This window comes from Pundamilia nyererei, unplaced genomic scaffold, assembly GCF_000239375.1.
Source record: "Pundamilia nyererei isolate P.nyererei 1_Seehausen unplaced genomic scaffold, PunNye1.0 scaffold00031, whole genome shotgun sequence".
NCBI lineage: Eukaryota > Metazoa > Chordata > Actinopteri > Cichliformes > Cichlidae > Pundamilia > Pundamilia nyererei.
In genome coordinates this window covers 3732304-3747971 of record NW_005187432.1, presented here as the reverse complement: position 1 = coordinate 3747971, position 15668 = coordinate 3732304, and the positions used below count along the sequence as shown (strand labels likewise).

Below are 15668 nucleotides of genomic sequence, written 5' to 3'. Positions count from 1 at the left end.
ATCTATCTATCTATCTATCTATCTATCTATCTATCTATCTATCTATCTATCTATCTATCTATCTATCTATCTATCTATCTATCTATCTATCTATCATCTATCTATCTATAGATATAGATATATAAGCAAGTTTTGAAGTGTTTTAGGTTTTAAGTGTTCCAGAGCTCACTTAAAACTGAACTTGTGTTGACTTGTGTGCACACAAAATGAGTTCAGAAACACCTTGAGGCACAGACATAAAACTTCCCTTTGATCCTGCAATTATGATTTATAATAGCAGGTGTACAGCATCAACTTTACCTCACTCTATTCCAGGTAGGATGAGTAATAAGGATGAAACTTACCAGAACAACCAGTGATTGCAGTCATAAAAATAAAGGCTCAATAAAGGCTAAACCTTTTGGGTCATATATTTTATTTTGAAAAATCCACATCTATCTCCAACAACCTGAGATTCTTTGGTCCCGTTAGAGACCCCAAAGAACAATTTCAATGATGCTTCCATTATAGAAAATATTGTGTTTTTTTGCCTTCCATACCACATGATTCACCACATCATAATTTAGGTCAGACACCAATGCTTATGACGCACAGCATAAACACATATGAGCTGTTATAAGACATTAAATGAACAAAGACATTACATCAGTCTATTTCTTAGAAAGCTTCCTAGCACTTTGACTTTAGCTTGTGTTGCGTTTTATAGGAGGTCACAGAGAGCTGTGCCATCTTACAGCTGAACACATACCTTACTGTACTGATGGGGCATCTTTAAAGGACTCTCTATTTATAGTCCAGAATATCCTGTCTTTTTTCTAATCCTCCTATTTCCTGAGCATCTTTAGGAATGTCTTTTTTTAAGAGGATGGTTTGTAGGAGGATGGCCTTTTGCTACTACACTATAAACAATCATGATTGTGCTCACTGGACCCAAAGGGAAACCCCTTTGGACATCAGTGCCCTCTAGAGGTGAAAAGGAAGATGTCCAGTGGGCTAGTGGAAGCCTCTTGTTTATAAAGTTGAATATACTCAGTGCAGATGAATGACATAAGATAAGATGCCTTCACTGTCAGTGCAGATGAATGACATAAGATAAGATGCCTTCACTGTCATTACATATACAGTAATATTGCAAGTGGTGTAATAGTGACATAAAAAAATGTATTACATGCATCCATGTATACATGATAATGCAACCGTAGCTTAAACTATTTAGAGATACTGAATTCTGATGAGCCTGATCTAGCACAACATTATGAGATTACTTTTCTCAAAAAGAGGACCCACAGAAACACTTCTAAAAGGCAAAAGATGAGCTTTAATACAGATTTTCGAAAACTTACAAAAGTCCACAGAGCTGGAAAACATGGGTGGGCATTGTAATCATAGCAGGTCTACAAGTTAACTTTATACTTTACAAAAAGATTAAAAGTCTGTTTTGTTTTTCATATTTCGTTTGTTAGATTTTTTGTTTTTTGGTGGTTGGGTCTCAAAAGAATTGTGAAGCTTTGTAAAGCCTCACAAATGATGCAACAAACTGATGCAAGGGCCAATAAACAAGACTTTCATTTACAATATTTACAATATATATCCCAACACAAAACATAAAAAATACAGATAAAATACAGAAAAATACAGATTTACAAATTTATTTAACATTCCTTTGATTATTTAATATCATTTCAATTACTTTCATATATTATAATTTATCATTATTTACATATACTACAGTGTCACATGTAGGACTGGCCACATAATAGTTTCCAGGGTCAGCTGACCAAGCTCTGTTTACAATGTTTACAGTTTTTAATCTTCGCAGCCCGATACCAGTGACTAGTTAATGTTAGTGGCACCCACAGCTTCCAGCCACCATGTCATTATACTGTTTTAAAACCACATTCTCATCATCATCAAAGAAGAGCAAGTTGATGGAAAAGAGCTTGTCTGGCACACAGCACGGCGTCTCAATGCCTTTCACCAGCTTCAAGGCATTGATGATGGACTGGACAGTGGCGTGGTTGGTTGGTTTCATGGTCTGACCCAGAGGAAAGGGGCAGGAGCCTTTGCAATAGTAAGCGTTGTAACCCTTTGGTGATACGATCCAGCCCGACCAGCCGATCTCCTCGAAGTCTACATTTAGGGGAAACCGCTGGCAGTGCGTGGCTGCACCGTCTGCATCGTAGCCCAGAGATCGAGCGCTACGGGAAGGTGGACCGGACATGGGAGTCTGGGGCAGGTTGGACGTTTCTGCTGTATCATCTGAATCTGGAGAAAGAAATCCACCGTTTTAAAAATGCAATTTTTGAACTGTTACGAAGTACATTCCTTAAACAGAAGAGGAAGCAGTGACACACAAGCAGAAGTAGAAGTTTGAATGTAGAGTGCAAAGAAATATAACATCTAAAGCCCTTAAGTGGGACACACAAAACACTGAGAGCTTCATTTTTCATCAAGTTGTTGAATTGTAAGCATACTCCCAGTCAGTCACAGGCCAGTTGTACGTGAGTGTTTCCTTCATAAGCATGCTAAATAATGGTTGCACATGTGGATGGAAATATATTCAGCACTGACCTCAGTGGACATTTAGTTCAGTCGTCCATTAAAACTAAAACTAAGGCTGTTGTGCTTATGAATATAGAGACTGGAGGCTGGTTTCCCTTTAACCACTGTAAATCTTATCCACACGGCTACTATCTTCACTTAATATTAATATCACTGGGAGTAACTGACATTAAAGTAGAAATCTCACCTTTGCTCTCAAGAGGATTAGAGTAGCGGCCATCATCAGTAAAGAGAACCAGCATGGGCTGTTTGCTGTGATGGTGGTGGCGCCCTGAGGCAAAGCGGATCAGTTTTTTATCCATTTGGCTTCCTCCCAGTGTCCGAACCACCACTTGAAGTCCCAGGTTTGTGCCCTCATCAACCATCCAGGAGCGCACCTTCAGGAAGAAGGTCATAAGTTTATTTCAGCACTCTACACTGTCCAGTGTAGTTCAAAGCAGATCTTTGTGGGCTTTAAAGAGGCGGTGATACTTACTGCATGTGTGATTGTGAAGACTTCCCAACCAGAGGAGTGCACTGGGATAAGTCGAGAGGAAAGCAGCTTCTTCTGCGTAAAATTGGTTTTGCTGGTGTCAAACAGCTGATAAACACTGACCTGAAAGAGCCAAATTAATGTAGATAGAATTAGAAACAGCCATTCAGCCACTCGGGTTTAAATACTGGTCTAGAGCTGGTCTACATACCTGGCTGAAGTGATGTCTGTTGAACGTCAAGGGTGCCTGAGGTCTCAGCTTATAAAGATGGAGCTCTGCAGCGAGAATCTTCTCTGTTCTTGCGACCATTGACAAATTGAAGCTGAACTCCACCTGATCACTGTACACTGCAATAGAAATGAGAGGATTAGGGCTCAAATCAGAGTGTCTTCCAAAGCAGCCATCCTGGCACACATGCGGGGACACATCAGATCTTACATTTATCAAAGAAGCTGCGCACGGTATTCCCCTCCAGAAGATGCGGATCCTTGGTCACACCGTCCACGTCGGCTACCGCGTTGTACAAATCAAGCATGTACTGAGGGGGCTGTTTGTGTCCATGAATCACAGGGGGGTCGTCCATCCCGAAAACCTCCAAAAGTCTCTTTATAGCAGCTGAGCGGACTTCCTCGGACTCTGTCGCGGGAGTGAACGAGTGGAGCGACACGGCAGCCGCCGTGCACAGCAGTGCGGCGAAGCTGATGACAAACTTCAGCATATTTGTCGGTGAGTAAATAACCGGTGAGCCAAGTCTTCGATCTGCGAGCTGCGTGGAGTGACAGTGGGATCCTTGAAGGCCGACTTTTATATCAAATGCCCCCGTTTCCTCTCCAGTACCGCCAGGCCCTCAGTAAACAGCAGTAAAGATGCTATTTGGTCGCAAATGTAAATCAGCAATGAGCGAATGTAAACGCAGACTAATGGGGGCGTTAAAAGGTGTGAACTTTCCATTCAGCCTGCGTCTGGCAATAAAGGCTCGAATAAACTACCCTCAGCCTACGAAAAGTTTAAATTCTCACTGAAAATACAGTGTATTGTTGAGTATGTTGTATAATGCATATTTAATAACCGGCAGCCTGGATGATTTTATTAGAGGCAAAAATCTAAACTTGAAGGTGGAATACCTCGGAGGTGATGTCTTGAGGACATGCACTCACAGTGGGGGGTTAACTGCGCCTAAATGAATCAGTTAATTTGGAATAGCGGGCGCAGTGTGTTAGGTGAAAAAACGATTACGTTGACAAAAAGGCAAGTGTCGCCGGGAACACTCTGTGAGATTTACATAAGCGCTGCTTCAGCTGGATGATCGCCACATTTGCGGTTTATGTTTTTTGAAAAAGCGCCACAGTATTTTTCTGAGCCAATCAGACCAATCGAAATCATTTTTATTGCACAAATGAGTTACTGTCTGCAACATGACTATGACTGTTATTTGTTTTTGAGCTCTCACTCCTCACTGCGAGGCAAGTGGAACGGATTCTGCAGGTTTCTTCCACATTAAGTCGAATAAATAAAATCAATTCAGTTCATTTTTCAGATTTTATATTCAGGAGTAATCAACGTCATCTTCTTCCACAAAGAAATATTATTTACATATTTCAACTGTAGATGGATTTAGGTCTAAATTATGCGTTAAACATATTATTTCAGAGTTTCTAGGAAACCATTTGCTCCCATTGATCTTTATGCACGATTAACCGCAAAACGCAAACTGAGGCCAAAAAGAGAAATTTGTTTCCCTCGCTGTAATAAACACGTAAAAGATCAAAGTTTTTCTGCATGACACCTTGCAGGCAGGTCATAAAACGTTTCTTTAGATGACAAAGTGGAGTGTTCACATGTTGGTATTAAAACAAAGCGCTACTTGCACGTGTTTTTTCAAAGGGACATTTGCAAAGTTGTTTTTCTTTCTCTCTTTTTTTTGCGCCTCTTTTCCAGGCTTCACCAAAGCTTCTTATTGGAAAAGAAAAAGAAAAAAAACGTTAAATGTTTTATGATGCATCTGGAGAAGAACACAGACCCAAATATCTTTATATTACATCATGACATTATTAGAATTAGAATTTGTTCTTCACGATATTTCAGATTTAACTGACTCACAATCATCTCATAGACTATAGCACAATTATACATTTTTTTCTTAGCTTACATACTTTTTTATACAAATTCTACTAAATATACATGAATTAAAAAGAGGATCACACACTAATTTTTTCAGATTAGATCGTGGATCTTAGATTTAAATCTTTAACTTTTTCCCATCATGTTTCTTTTGGATTCTCAGTATTTGTACAATGCTTTAAGCACAAGTCCTCGTTTATTGTTGTATTAAATTTATTTACAAATTTAGCATCTTACATATATTACATATGATACAATAATAAAAATTCACTTTAATATTCACTATTCCGTGGGGTCATCAATGGGCTACAGTAAATATGGGGCCCAACTGTGGCAACCTCTTAAAGTCTTTCAAGTTTGTTTGTTTTTTCCAGCAGAGGGGCCTGTGATTAGTTTCGACAATGGCAGGAAGTGATGGACAGGATTGTACGAATCTGCCCATACTGGTTCACAAAGCTGTGGCTCTCATATCCCTGAGGAACACAGGAACTGGACTGTCTTTCGGACCACAAGTGGCAGATTTCTGGATCGGATGGACTCCTGCAACAAAAACATAGAAGAAGACAAAAAGATTAAATCACTAATCACTTTATTGCTATAAGTAGGCAGCATTTCATTTATCTCTCAAAACATTTTTTTTAATAGAAAAATGTACAGAAATAGAACTAAATATAATTTCTGTATCTAGTTTACCATTATTGCCAGTCTGACAATATGTACAAGTATTTCGTCTCACACATGTTGTACCATTCTGTACAGTACAGAAAGTTACAATAGGATAATTGTGGATCTTGCTATGTCTATATATGCACAACGTCTTTCCCCTTCATCGAAGAAGAAAGAAGAAAAATATTTGACAAATTTGCCTAAAATTTGTTTCTAAGTAAAAAATTAGATTGTTATTTTTTGGGCAAATAACAAACTGAAACCCAGTTTTTAAAATTTAAAATTTGAGCTGGCACACTTGAGTTTGTTAAGAAGAAATTGGTAAAGTAAAATACTTAACACTGAATTTTCTGCTTAGGAAGGCAAGTTAATAACTGTAAGTCGGCACCTTAATCAAAAAATAATAATGTGCTAAATTTTCCTCCCTTTTTTTGTAAAACAGTAAACTAGAAGATTAATTGATAATATAAATTATTACATGTTATCAATAAAATATGATTTTTGATTAAATTAAATTAGTGAAACTTAGTGAAAACATGAAAAATACTGAAAAATTCTTAACTTAGCCATAAACCTTGCATTGGGTGGTGGTTGAATAAATCTCTTAAATGCTGCACCTCTTTAGCATTTACCTTACAAAGTGTAGGGTAAATTTAGATGGTGGATTTTGTATTATTTTGATATGATTAAGATAAAGCAATAACACTGGTTGTCTGCAAACATCTCAAAATAAAGCAGAAGGTGTAAAAAGAACATTTGGTGTAGGAATTAACCCAAAAGTCAACATGCTGAGAGCAGAAGGCGTCAGAGCTCACAAGTAATTGTTATGAGGTGTGCATGAGGCGGTGTGGAGCAGCTGTGTTCACACATACCTGAGAAGGCATCGGTTTCCTGTAGTGCAGCTTCCCAAACATCTGCCCACATCTATTTCCTGAAGAAAATTAGCAACAGAGAGAAAGAGGAATCAGCTCACAGCTGCTCGCAAATATTTACCCAGTTGAGTTGGGGTCCAGCTGCTGCTTAGCATGTTTAGCACTGCTTTGATTCACCACCTGCAGAGGCCATTTGTGTTGGTGCTCCACTCGCACCTTTGGTTCTTGGACATGGCAGACTACCCAAACCTAGTCTTCAACTTAAATCCTTACCGTCTATTATATAAATGCGATGTTAAAAATCACAGATACTGACTTACCTTGCAGTTGTACAGCTGGTGGAAAGCTTTTTGTGAATTTGGTGTTTAATCCTTATTTGCTTAAGCATGGCATACAAATCTGTGTAATGGTGCTTTCAAATATTTTTTTTCTGATATCAGTAGGGCTGGGAATTAAATAAGTCGTTGTAAAGTGAAACGTTTTGTAAGTGCAAAGAAACAGTAAAGTGTTGTGGGAGTATTGACCTGGTTTCGCCTTCTTTATGCAGTTTAAAAGAAGTTAAAATTATGCCAGAGATTCCTGCTCTCCTACAACAATCAAAGCCTCAAGTCTGTGCTTGTGCATGAATACGCATGCAGGCCATGCTGATTTACTTCACACCCAGGATGCACGGAGCCAGCCAGTGTGTTGTTTTGATTAAGTGCTGTCTTCCACTTATCTGCGGTGAACAAAGATACTTAATTATTGTCTGGCACCTGGGTAGAGCCCCATTTCCTCTTGACCTCACTACAAAAGAGTGTGAAACTGCCACCAAGCGTGAATCCTTCTTGCAGTGTGAAATGTGGCAGGGGGGCTAATGAAAGAAGGAATTATGTTTATTGTGAAGGGCTGGGTTTGAAATTAAAATCGAAGGGTAGGGATTTTGTCGAAAATTACAGTTGTAGTAATAGCTTGTAGGTGACACTTACTTTGAGCTTCTCTTCTTTGACTCCCTCTGCATGGTGGACTGTTTCATAATAATACTCCACGTATCGAACCCTGTAACAGCTTTCCTTCAGCTCACAGGCTGCCACAGTCTGTATGAGATCCACTTCGTTAGGGGTTTCCACCAAGGCTGATTCAAACTTTGTGGGGACACAGGAGAATCCATCTGTGGATGATTGATAATAAAAGTAACAGGATTATGATCTGTGATGGGAAGCAGAAATATTAAATAGACGGGATGATGTCGTCTGGTCCCAGAAGCAGAATTCTAATACTTCTTTTTTTTTTTGATAAGGTGCATAAAGGGGAAACATCTCTTCATCAACCGTGTGTGGGGTTTTTTTCCAGACCTCTCTAACTCAAAATTACATAGGCAATGTCAATTAAACTGTAGCTGTCAGGTTATCCATTAATAATATATGTGTATTGAATCTATGTGCGTTAATTTATTTCAGAATTATTACTGATTAACTTCCTGACTCTTAATATGCACTAAATAGAAAAATACTTTTGCCCTACAAAGTGGGACAAAAGGTAAACTGACTGTTTCCAAATCAGTCATTTGGAATTTTACTGGCGGCTTCATGCTCGCTTAAACACGTCTTCCTCATGTTTTTTTGTCTGTTGTTAATCCCCCCCTCACCCCACACACACACACACAGACACACCTGGGGATCCTCTCGACTGGGAACATCCTCCCACGTCAATGACTGTCTCATACGGTGTTTCAGAGAAGTATGTCCTCAGTCCGGGAACTCGGATGCACTGGGCCAGCTTGATCTCACAGTGACAGTCCTCGATGACCGCCACTTCTCGAGGTCCCTCGAACAGAAGAAGCCGATCCACGCGCATCCCAGTCGGCTCACACACCTGAGTCACGCCGCATGAAGGCAGGTGGTTCAGCGGACCTGCGCTCTGTGAAGCAGCGGGTCCACGTGTCCTCGTCTTTATTGAGCCAAGGGGAAATTATTGTTTGAATCAGACCGGTAGAAACATGTTCCCATGTACTCACCTGCGCGTTTATTGTAGTTTCAGACTTATGAGAGAATAGTGGAGCACTTTATAACAATGTGACACTATTAGGTATATTTAAGGGCTTAGTGAAAAATTAGCAAGCGCTTAATTCATCATTTATATAGCATTACTCCTCCTTAGTATGCCATTTATAAATATAGATATATTCTTATGACTGTGATAATGATTACGATTCTAACTAGCAGTGAAGTAGTAACAGTGATAGCTGTACATGGTGTAACAGTAACAGATGTTATACTAAGTAGCAGTAATGATATATAAATGATGAATTAAGCACTTGCTAATACCTTGCTAATGCTAGTGTCACATTATAAATAATATAAATGATAAGTTTGTGCAAAGTAACCCCACAGATGTTAGGCTAATGGTTTACAAAGCAGCACTTTTTCCATATTGTTATTGCAGCTATTCTTATGATAATGCAAGCTTTCACTTACTTTTTTGCTCTTGAGGAAGTCCAGCATTGAAGAATATTTTGAGTATTGCTGCTTCCCTGCTTCATACGATGGTGTTGTTGGGGCCCCACAATGTGATCTGCACATTCCTACATCTACACTGATGTGACTTCCTAAAATATCTGAAGAAAGAAAAACGAGGCCGATTTAAAGACAGACAGCACACAATATTCATCCTTCATTCATCCTTTTAACTGCAGAAGTCTAAACTCATCATTTAGCTTCAAGGCCTGCTTTAACCTATTTTTAACACATCAGAGGAAACCTTGCTTTGATTTCTATAGAGGGTACAGTGGAAAGATGTGGGATTTTGAAACATGTGGAGGAATGTGTTTCCTTGCCTTGTCCAATGTACACAAAGTGGCTCTGCCTCTTGCAGCATACTCTTTGTGTAAACAGGTTCCTGTGGTCAACGTGTTTGCTCAGCACTCCCATCACTGGAAAACACAAGAAGCAGCACACAACATTTCCCCTGGTGATTCAACATGGAACTGCATTTCAGTTACAGATGAGCTGTACAGGATTTTCTTCCAAGTCTTTTATTCATGAAAAAGATCATTCTATGGAGAAAACTTTAACAAAAAATATTACTTTTAATCTTTAAACCCATCCTTGATCTCAGCATCACACCTTCAGCTACTTACATTTAAAAGGCGATCATTTGTGTATCTGAGCGAATTTGTGTCAGTTGAGTCAGTGATTACCTTCTGCTCTATACATCACAGCTGCAGTGGAAAAGAAAATGCAAACAACACTTACAGGTCAAGTGGAGGACGCACAGAAAGAGTAGGAAAGGTTGCTGTATATCCATGGCTTTAGTCCAAATCTACTCTTCAGTTGCCAGATCCTGAGTGTCCTTCTGCCCTCCTCAGATATTTATAAGGGATTGAGCTTTAGCCCCAAATGTCACCTAAAATCCTCAAAGAGGGGTGGTGTCAAAAAAAGTGAGAGCTAATCAAATTTCCATGCTTCTCCAGCCAGAAGCCAACTTCAAAGGAAATCTCTACAGCTTTTCTGTTCCTGCTGTAAGGACACACTGGCTCGAGTGTGTCGACCGGGCCTCAGCTCACGCTAATGAAGTGCTTAAGTATCCCTGAGTCATTAAAGTGTCGCTCATTCAAAGGCATTAATCATCTTTTATCTCAGGGGGAAGGTGTTTAGCACCTCTGACTTAAAACAAAATCTGTCCCAAACACATAAACACAATCAGCATGGGGGCTTGAGCCTCACCTTTAGAAAACTCCAGCACCTTTGTGTTTATTCAACATGACACCAAATGGCCAAACCCCTCAGAACTGCCCTCTGCTTTTAATCTTCACTGAAAGTGGAGAGATTAAGTACTTACAAGATAAACTTGTAGAGATACAAGTTTATGTCAATATTACTTCTGATAAAAGTGGATCTGGGTGCTTCGTCAGGTCAATAAGGCCTTCTCTCTCCTCTTCAGATATCTTGGCTTTAGCGTTCAGCTGTGTGGTAATCTTGACATTTTGCTCATTTTTAATTAGAGGTGTTAATCCTTCTTTGATGTGTTGATGTGATCCCCTCATTTTCACCAGGATCAGCGGATCAACGTGAAGACCATCAGCGCTCAGACACCTTTATTAAGGTGGTTTCAGCTGCTGATTCCTTTCTTTAATTTACTACACATCTCTTTGAAATTCTCTTATAATCTTGGTAATGTTACATTCCTAGTAGTTACTTGATTTGATTATGTAGATCAAAGGGTGTGTTGCTTTGCTTTTGCTTTTCAAAATAGGTTTCTGGCTTGTATTAATGCAATCTGGTCACATAGGTTATCAAGTTTGGGTCACACATAAAGAAGATTATGGGAGATTGTTTATAAAAGTCACATCCTGGTCAGCCACAACAAACCAGATGAGTTAAGCACATGCAGGGCTGAAGGATGTGGAGGATGCACCAGGGGTAACCAGGTGGATGCTATCTATCAAAATAATATTCATATTATTGCCAGGACCAAAGATTTTCCAGCAGATCTTTGCTTTCCAACAAGATACTCAGGGTTGTCCACTTTACCTGTCTGTGGCTTTAATGTTATGGCTGATCAGTGCAAAATATAGTGCAGCTTTTTGGCATGCTGTCTGATCACAATGCCCAGTATTAGGATCCCACCATTTCCTCCACAGATGGAGGATACTTGAGCTTGTTTTTTATGTTTAAACTTGGAAACAGCCAAAATAAAATCAGTTCAAAGGTGAGTGTGACAGTAGAAAAACCTCCAGATGTTATTGGTGAGAATGACTTTCAGTTTGCGTCCATTTAAGAGTCTTTCAAAGCATTGTGCGTGCCTCTTTTACTCACATTGGGAAGTTCTTTTGAATATAAAATACACAGGTCATTGGAATACTTACAAACCTTTGGAGTACTTGTTTTTAAATAGATCGTTTTATAATATTTGAAGAGGAAGCATAAACCATTTTTTCTTTTCTTTCTTATAGTTTTTAAACTGCAATAGGTTCAAGTCTTGACATTGGCCCATTTGGATTACCATTAAAAAATCTTTCAATCACACAACTGTATTCAATTCATTTTATGTAATTTTAACCATATTCTGACAGATCACAAATTTCTTGTAACATAATCCTGATATTGTATCAGGAAATAGTCCCTTTGTAGTTAATTCACATTCCCAGACAGATCTCTTCTTTATTAGAAGACTACAATACACGTGCTTGGATGATCACTGAGATTGTGATTGGATTATAGAGACTCACTTGTGACACGAACAAGCAGCTTATGCACGGTGACTGCCAGACGGTCCCCGTGTCCAGCCTGGGTAGCAGAGGTTGACGGGACTGACTGATAACACACATCAGTGCGTGGGCTGTCTGGCCAAGTGTCTGTCTGGTGTCATGGTCAATGTCTGGGTCACTGCTTTGCTCTGTAGCCTAGTAACAAGGCAAAGAAGGCACGCATACTCTATTCTCACTGTTTTTAGTTTTTAGCTGACTGTAGGTGAGGGTAGGATTGTATTTTTTATTTGCAATTCTATTGGAAAACAATGAGTATTTTGAATTATCAGTGCTGTTGTTCGCAATTTGACAAGTAAGATAATTGTTTAGGTAAAATGTTTAATTGGTAATGTCAAAATGTGATCCGTGCTTGTCTTCTATAAAGGCTACAATCTGAGGGATGCATGTCCAGCTGAGCCAGCTGAAGATGCAGTAATCACCCTGCCCCAGCTGGCTGACCCCTAACAAGGATATACAGAGGTTAGTTCATGTCTAGAGTTTAAAGAAGCCTCCAAATCCTGTCTATTGTCTGTCTGCGTGGGAGGAGTCCAACACGCTGGGATTACATGGCGTTATGTTGTATTTCCAGATTATATGCGAGGAGAGACACACTGCAGCGTAGGGCGAGAGCTGGTGCAGTAGCAGCATCTGGACAAGCGGTTCATCATCTAAGAAACTTCTTCTCTGAGCATTTTTCCTGATGCCTGCAGATGATTTTCATTTCCTATCATACTGCTCATATTTGTTCAGACAATCTTTTTCCTCCGGTTGCTGTTTTGTGGAAATTTATTTTCTTGTTAATTTATCAACTTTTAATTTTCTAAAATATTCAACAAGACAGAAAACAAAGAAACTTGGAGGACTCTCTGGTGCCAGGCGAAAAGAATCATGTATTTAAACAACAAAAATAATGCCATAAACGTAGAAAGGAGTAAAAAGAACATAAAAGGGAAAACATGTGAGTACAAAGATGTTTTTTTTTTTGTTTGATTTGAACATTTTTAACTGCAGGATTGCATTTTATGTGTACATGTCAATTAGATCAAATCCAATACAGAAATAATCGTTCAAAGTAACTCTTGTTGCATCTCACAGTATGATAACAGCTGGATTCCCTTCTTCTTCTCAGGGGCTCACTTGAAGACAATTCCTCGCCAGGAAGAGGTTTTTCCCGTGATGTCTCCAAATTTGGGCAAAAAGGCGGGGACAAAAGAGAATGAGACAGGGGATGAGGCAGCGATGCAGCACACGGCATTTGGAAAGGCCTTGTATGATCTGACCCATTCAGAAAAGGTGATGAATGACCTGATATTTGGACGTCGAGTAGGGCTTTACGAGCTCAGAGGGGAGATTGGGTCTGGCAACTTCTCCCAGGTTAGATTGGGAATTCATGACCTGACCAAAGGTGAGATTTTTGATGCTTTGTCTTTTGTTACCTTCATTATCACATCTTGGGTCATCAGGTAGGAAATGACCATAGGTTGTAAATTTAAAATTGTTATTATATCACATATTTACATCAGAAATAATCCAGTTTACATATTGCTTTACTTCCTGTTGTTATCATAAATAATATTATGTTATTTAAAGCAGAAAACAGTGTGTGATCCACATTCACTGAAGAAAAAATATACAATTAAAGTGCAGGTGTAATGTTGAATTGCTCAGAAAAAGCTACGTCTGCCATTTATCTCATACATGAAGCAAACACGGGCAATTAACTGAGTTGTATTTGGCTATCAGCACTCAATACATAAATATGTGCCCGATTGATCCTAATTAACTGCATTTCCCAAAGAAAAGATGTACTACAAGAATGTGATAAAGATGTAAAAGGGACGTCTTTCTTAAGTATCTCTGTTATTTATATATGCTGCAAAGTACACGGGGGCTTTTGTGCCAAATGACCTCATTCACCTGTTAGATGTTAGATCAGTTGAATGCACAGACATCACTTCAGTCAGTCTGGGTCACTGCAGATGTCAGAAGACAGCTAATCTCAGCCAGCCACTAATCCATATTGTTTTGTGCTTAGCAGTCAGTGTACGTGGTGTAATATGACAATGATGCTGAAACTCGTTTTTATAGCAGATTATGCAGAGATAAAGAAGATTGAATACAGGAAAAAGGTAGAAAAGAAATGGGAAAACGTTGTTTTCTGGTTTCCTCACTGTTTTGTTTTTTGTTTTTTGTTTTTTTTGCCTTTTTCTCTCATCTTACAGAAAGAGTAGCTGTAAAAGTCCTGGAAAAGGCGCGTTTGGACAAACGCTCTCAGGGTCTTTTTGCCTCTGAAATCTCTTGCATGGAGAAGCTGGCCCACCCCAACATAGTACACCTGTATGAGGTGGTGGAAACATTCAAGAGGCTCTACCTGGTGATGGAGTATGCCAGCGGAGGAGAGCTGTTCTCCCGCATCAGCACCAGGGGGCGCCTGTCAGACCTGGAGAGCAAGCTTGTCTTTTCACAGGTCCTGTCTGCAGTCAGATATATGGTAAGTTTAGAGAAACGTTCAGCTGATCATTGCTAAGGTTTCGTTTTGCTGGAAAATAAAACAAGTGACACTTAAAAACTTTCATGTGTTTGTATTAAAGTTCCCATATCTTAAAAAAAAGTACTACTGTCAGTTATTAAATTGTAAAATAACTTTAACAGTCTTTCTTTCTCTTTTTCCAGCATGATAATAATATCGTCCACAGGGACCTGAAGGCTGAGAATATCTTTTACACCAGCACATACTGCATTAAAGTGGGTGATTTTGGTTTTAGTACATCCTGCTGCCTCAGCGATGTCCTCTACACATCCTGTGGTTCTCCACCTTATGCAGCCCCTGAGCTGTTTAAAGAGAAAGGCTACATTGGTCAGTATGTAGATATCTGGGCAATGGGTATTTTGCTTTACTTTATGGTGACTGCCACAATGCCATTTAAAGCCAGTAACACAGGCAGGCTTAAGTGCTGCATCCTACAGGGCTCTTATACAATCCCCTCTTATGTACCCCAGTCATGCCAGGATATTATCAAGGGCCTCTTGAGGCAACTTCCACTGGATCGCCTAACTATGACACAGATCATGGAGAGTGACTGGATGAGAGGCATTGAATACCCTCAGGCCTATGCACCTTGTAGATCTACCCCCTTTCATCTGGCTGAACCCAACTACATCCTGACGTCAGATGATCTAAATTTAAAAGCAATGCTGGAGGATCTTGGCATCACCAAAGTTCATCTTCTCAACAACAACCTAAACTTGCAGAGCCCCATTACTGGTGCATATCGGATTTTGCTACATCGAATTCAGAAGAGGAGGTCTGTGGAAGCTGTGGGTTACATTCAGACATGCACCAGAGAGTCTCAGAACAGACTCAGATGGAGAGCAGGTTCAGATGGCTTGCTAAACAAGCGCTACTCTGTGGTCTGTGTCATCATGTAGTTTTTGTTTCTTAAAGAAATTAAAGAGTACAGCTTTGGAAAACTTTGCTTAGTTTCCTGAAGAACAACCATGAGAAGAGAAGAGGGGTACAATTACTAGGATCCTAGCTCAACAATAAAGACCTGCAGACCAGTGAATGTGGCACCATAAATGTCTTTATTTTTTTATTTTACATACTTTTTCATGTTATTTATCTTCTTTTATCTTTTTTTGTTACTGCTCATTCTATCTATCTATCTATCTATCTATCTATCTATCTATCTATCTATCTATCTATCTATCTATCTATCTATCTATCTATCTATCTATCTATCTATC

The 15668-nt window shown here is 39.4% G+C and overlaps 3 protein-coding genes across 3 annotated transcripts; 1 reads left to right on the top strand and 2 right to left on the bottom strand.

The window, feature by feature from the left end:
- Positions 1 to 1843: 1843 nt before the first annotated feature.
- On the bottom strand, positions 1844 to 3753 carry admp (anti-dorsalizing morphogenic protein). The gene is made up of 5 exons (XM_005729173.1): positions 3474 to 3753; positions 3246 to 3382; positions 3038 to 3157; positions 2750 to 2939; positions 1844 to 2265 (listed from the first exon to the last, which is right to left on the bottom strand). The coding sequence occupies exons 1-5, from the start codon at positions 3751 to 3753 to the stop codon at positions 1844 to 1846; spliced, it is 1149 nt and encodes a 382-aa protein (XP_005729230.1).
- Positions 3754 to 5380: 1627 nt separating this feature from the next.
- On the bottom strand, positions 5381 to 9315 carry pnhd (pinhead; the record flags this gene model as incomplete). Its single annotated transcript, XM_005729104.2, has 5 exons — positions 5381 to 5696; positions 6695 to 6753; positions 7663 to 7844; positions 8347 to 8623; positions 9151 to 9315. Coding segments are annotated over 5 exons (834 nt in total), but the record flags the coding sequence as incomplete, so codon positions are not given.
- A 3884-nt stretch (positions 9316 to 13199) lies between these two features.
- On the top strand, positions 13200 to 15363 carry LOC102193167 (serine/threonine-protein kinase NIM1-like). Its single transcript, XM_005729172.2, has 3 exons — positions 13200 to 13326; positions 14144 to 14412; positions 14595 to 15363. Exons 1-3 carry the CDS (start codon positions 13218 to 13220, stop codon positions 15348 to 15350), a joined length of 1134 nt encoding a protein of 377 aa, XP_005729229.2. The 5' UTR covers positions 13200 to 13217; the 3' UTR covers positions 15351 to 15363.
- The last annotated feature ends 305 nt before the right edge of the window (positions 15364 to 15668 follow it).

Bases quoted from the DNA above. Each gene is read 5' to 3' on its own strand.
- LOC102193167 (XM_005729172.2), top strand. From the start codon at position 13,218: ATGAATGACCTGATATTTGGACGTCGAGTAGGGCTTTACGAGCTCAGA. The intron at 13,327-14,143 runs GTGAGATTTTTG...CTCATCTTACAG, and splicing joins AATTCATGACCTGACCAAAG to AAAGAGTAGCTGTAAAAGTC. The intron at 14,413-14,594 runs GTAAGTTTAGAG...CTCTTTTTCCAG, and splicing joins TGTCTGCAGTCAGATATATG to CATGATAATAATATCGTCCA.
- admp (XM_005729173.1), bottom strand. From the start codon at position 3,753: ATGCTGAAGTTTGTCATCAGCTTCGCCGCACTGCTGTGCACGGCGGCT. The intron at 2,940-3,037 runs GTAAGTATCACC...TTCTTCCTGAAG, and splicing joins TCTTCACAATCACACATGCA to GTGCGCTCCTGGATGGTTGA. The intron at 2,266-2,749 runs GTGAGATTTCTA...TTCTTTCTCCAG, and splicing joins TAATCCTCTTGAGAGCAAAG to ATTCAGATGATACAGCAGAA.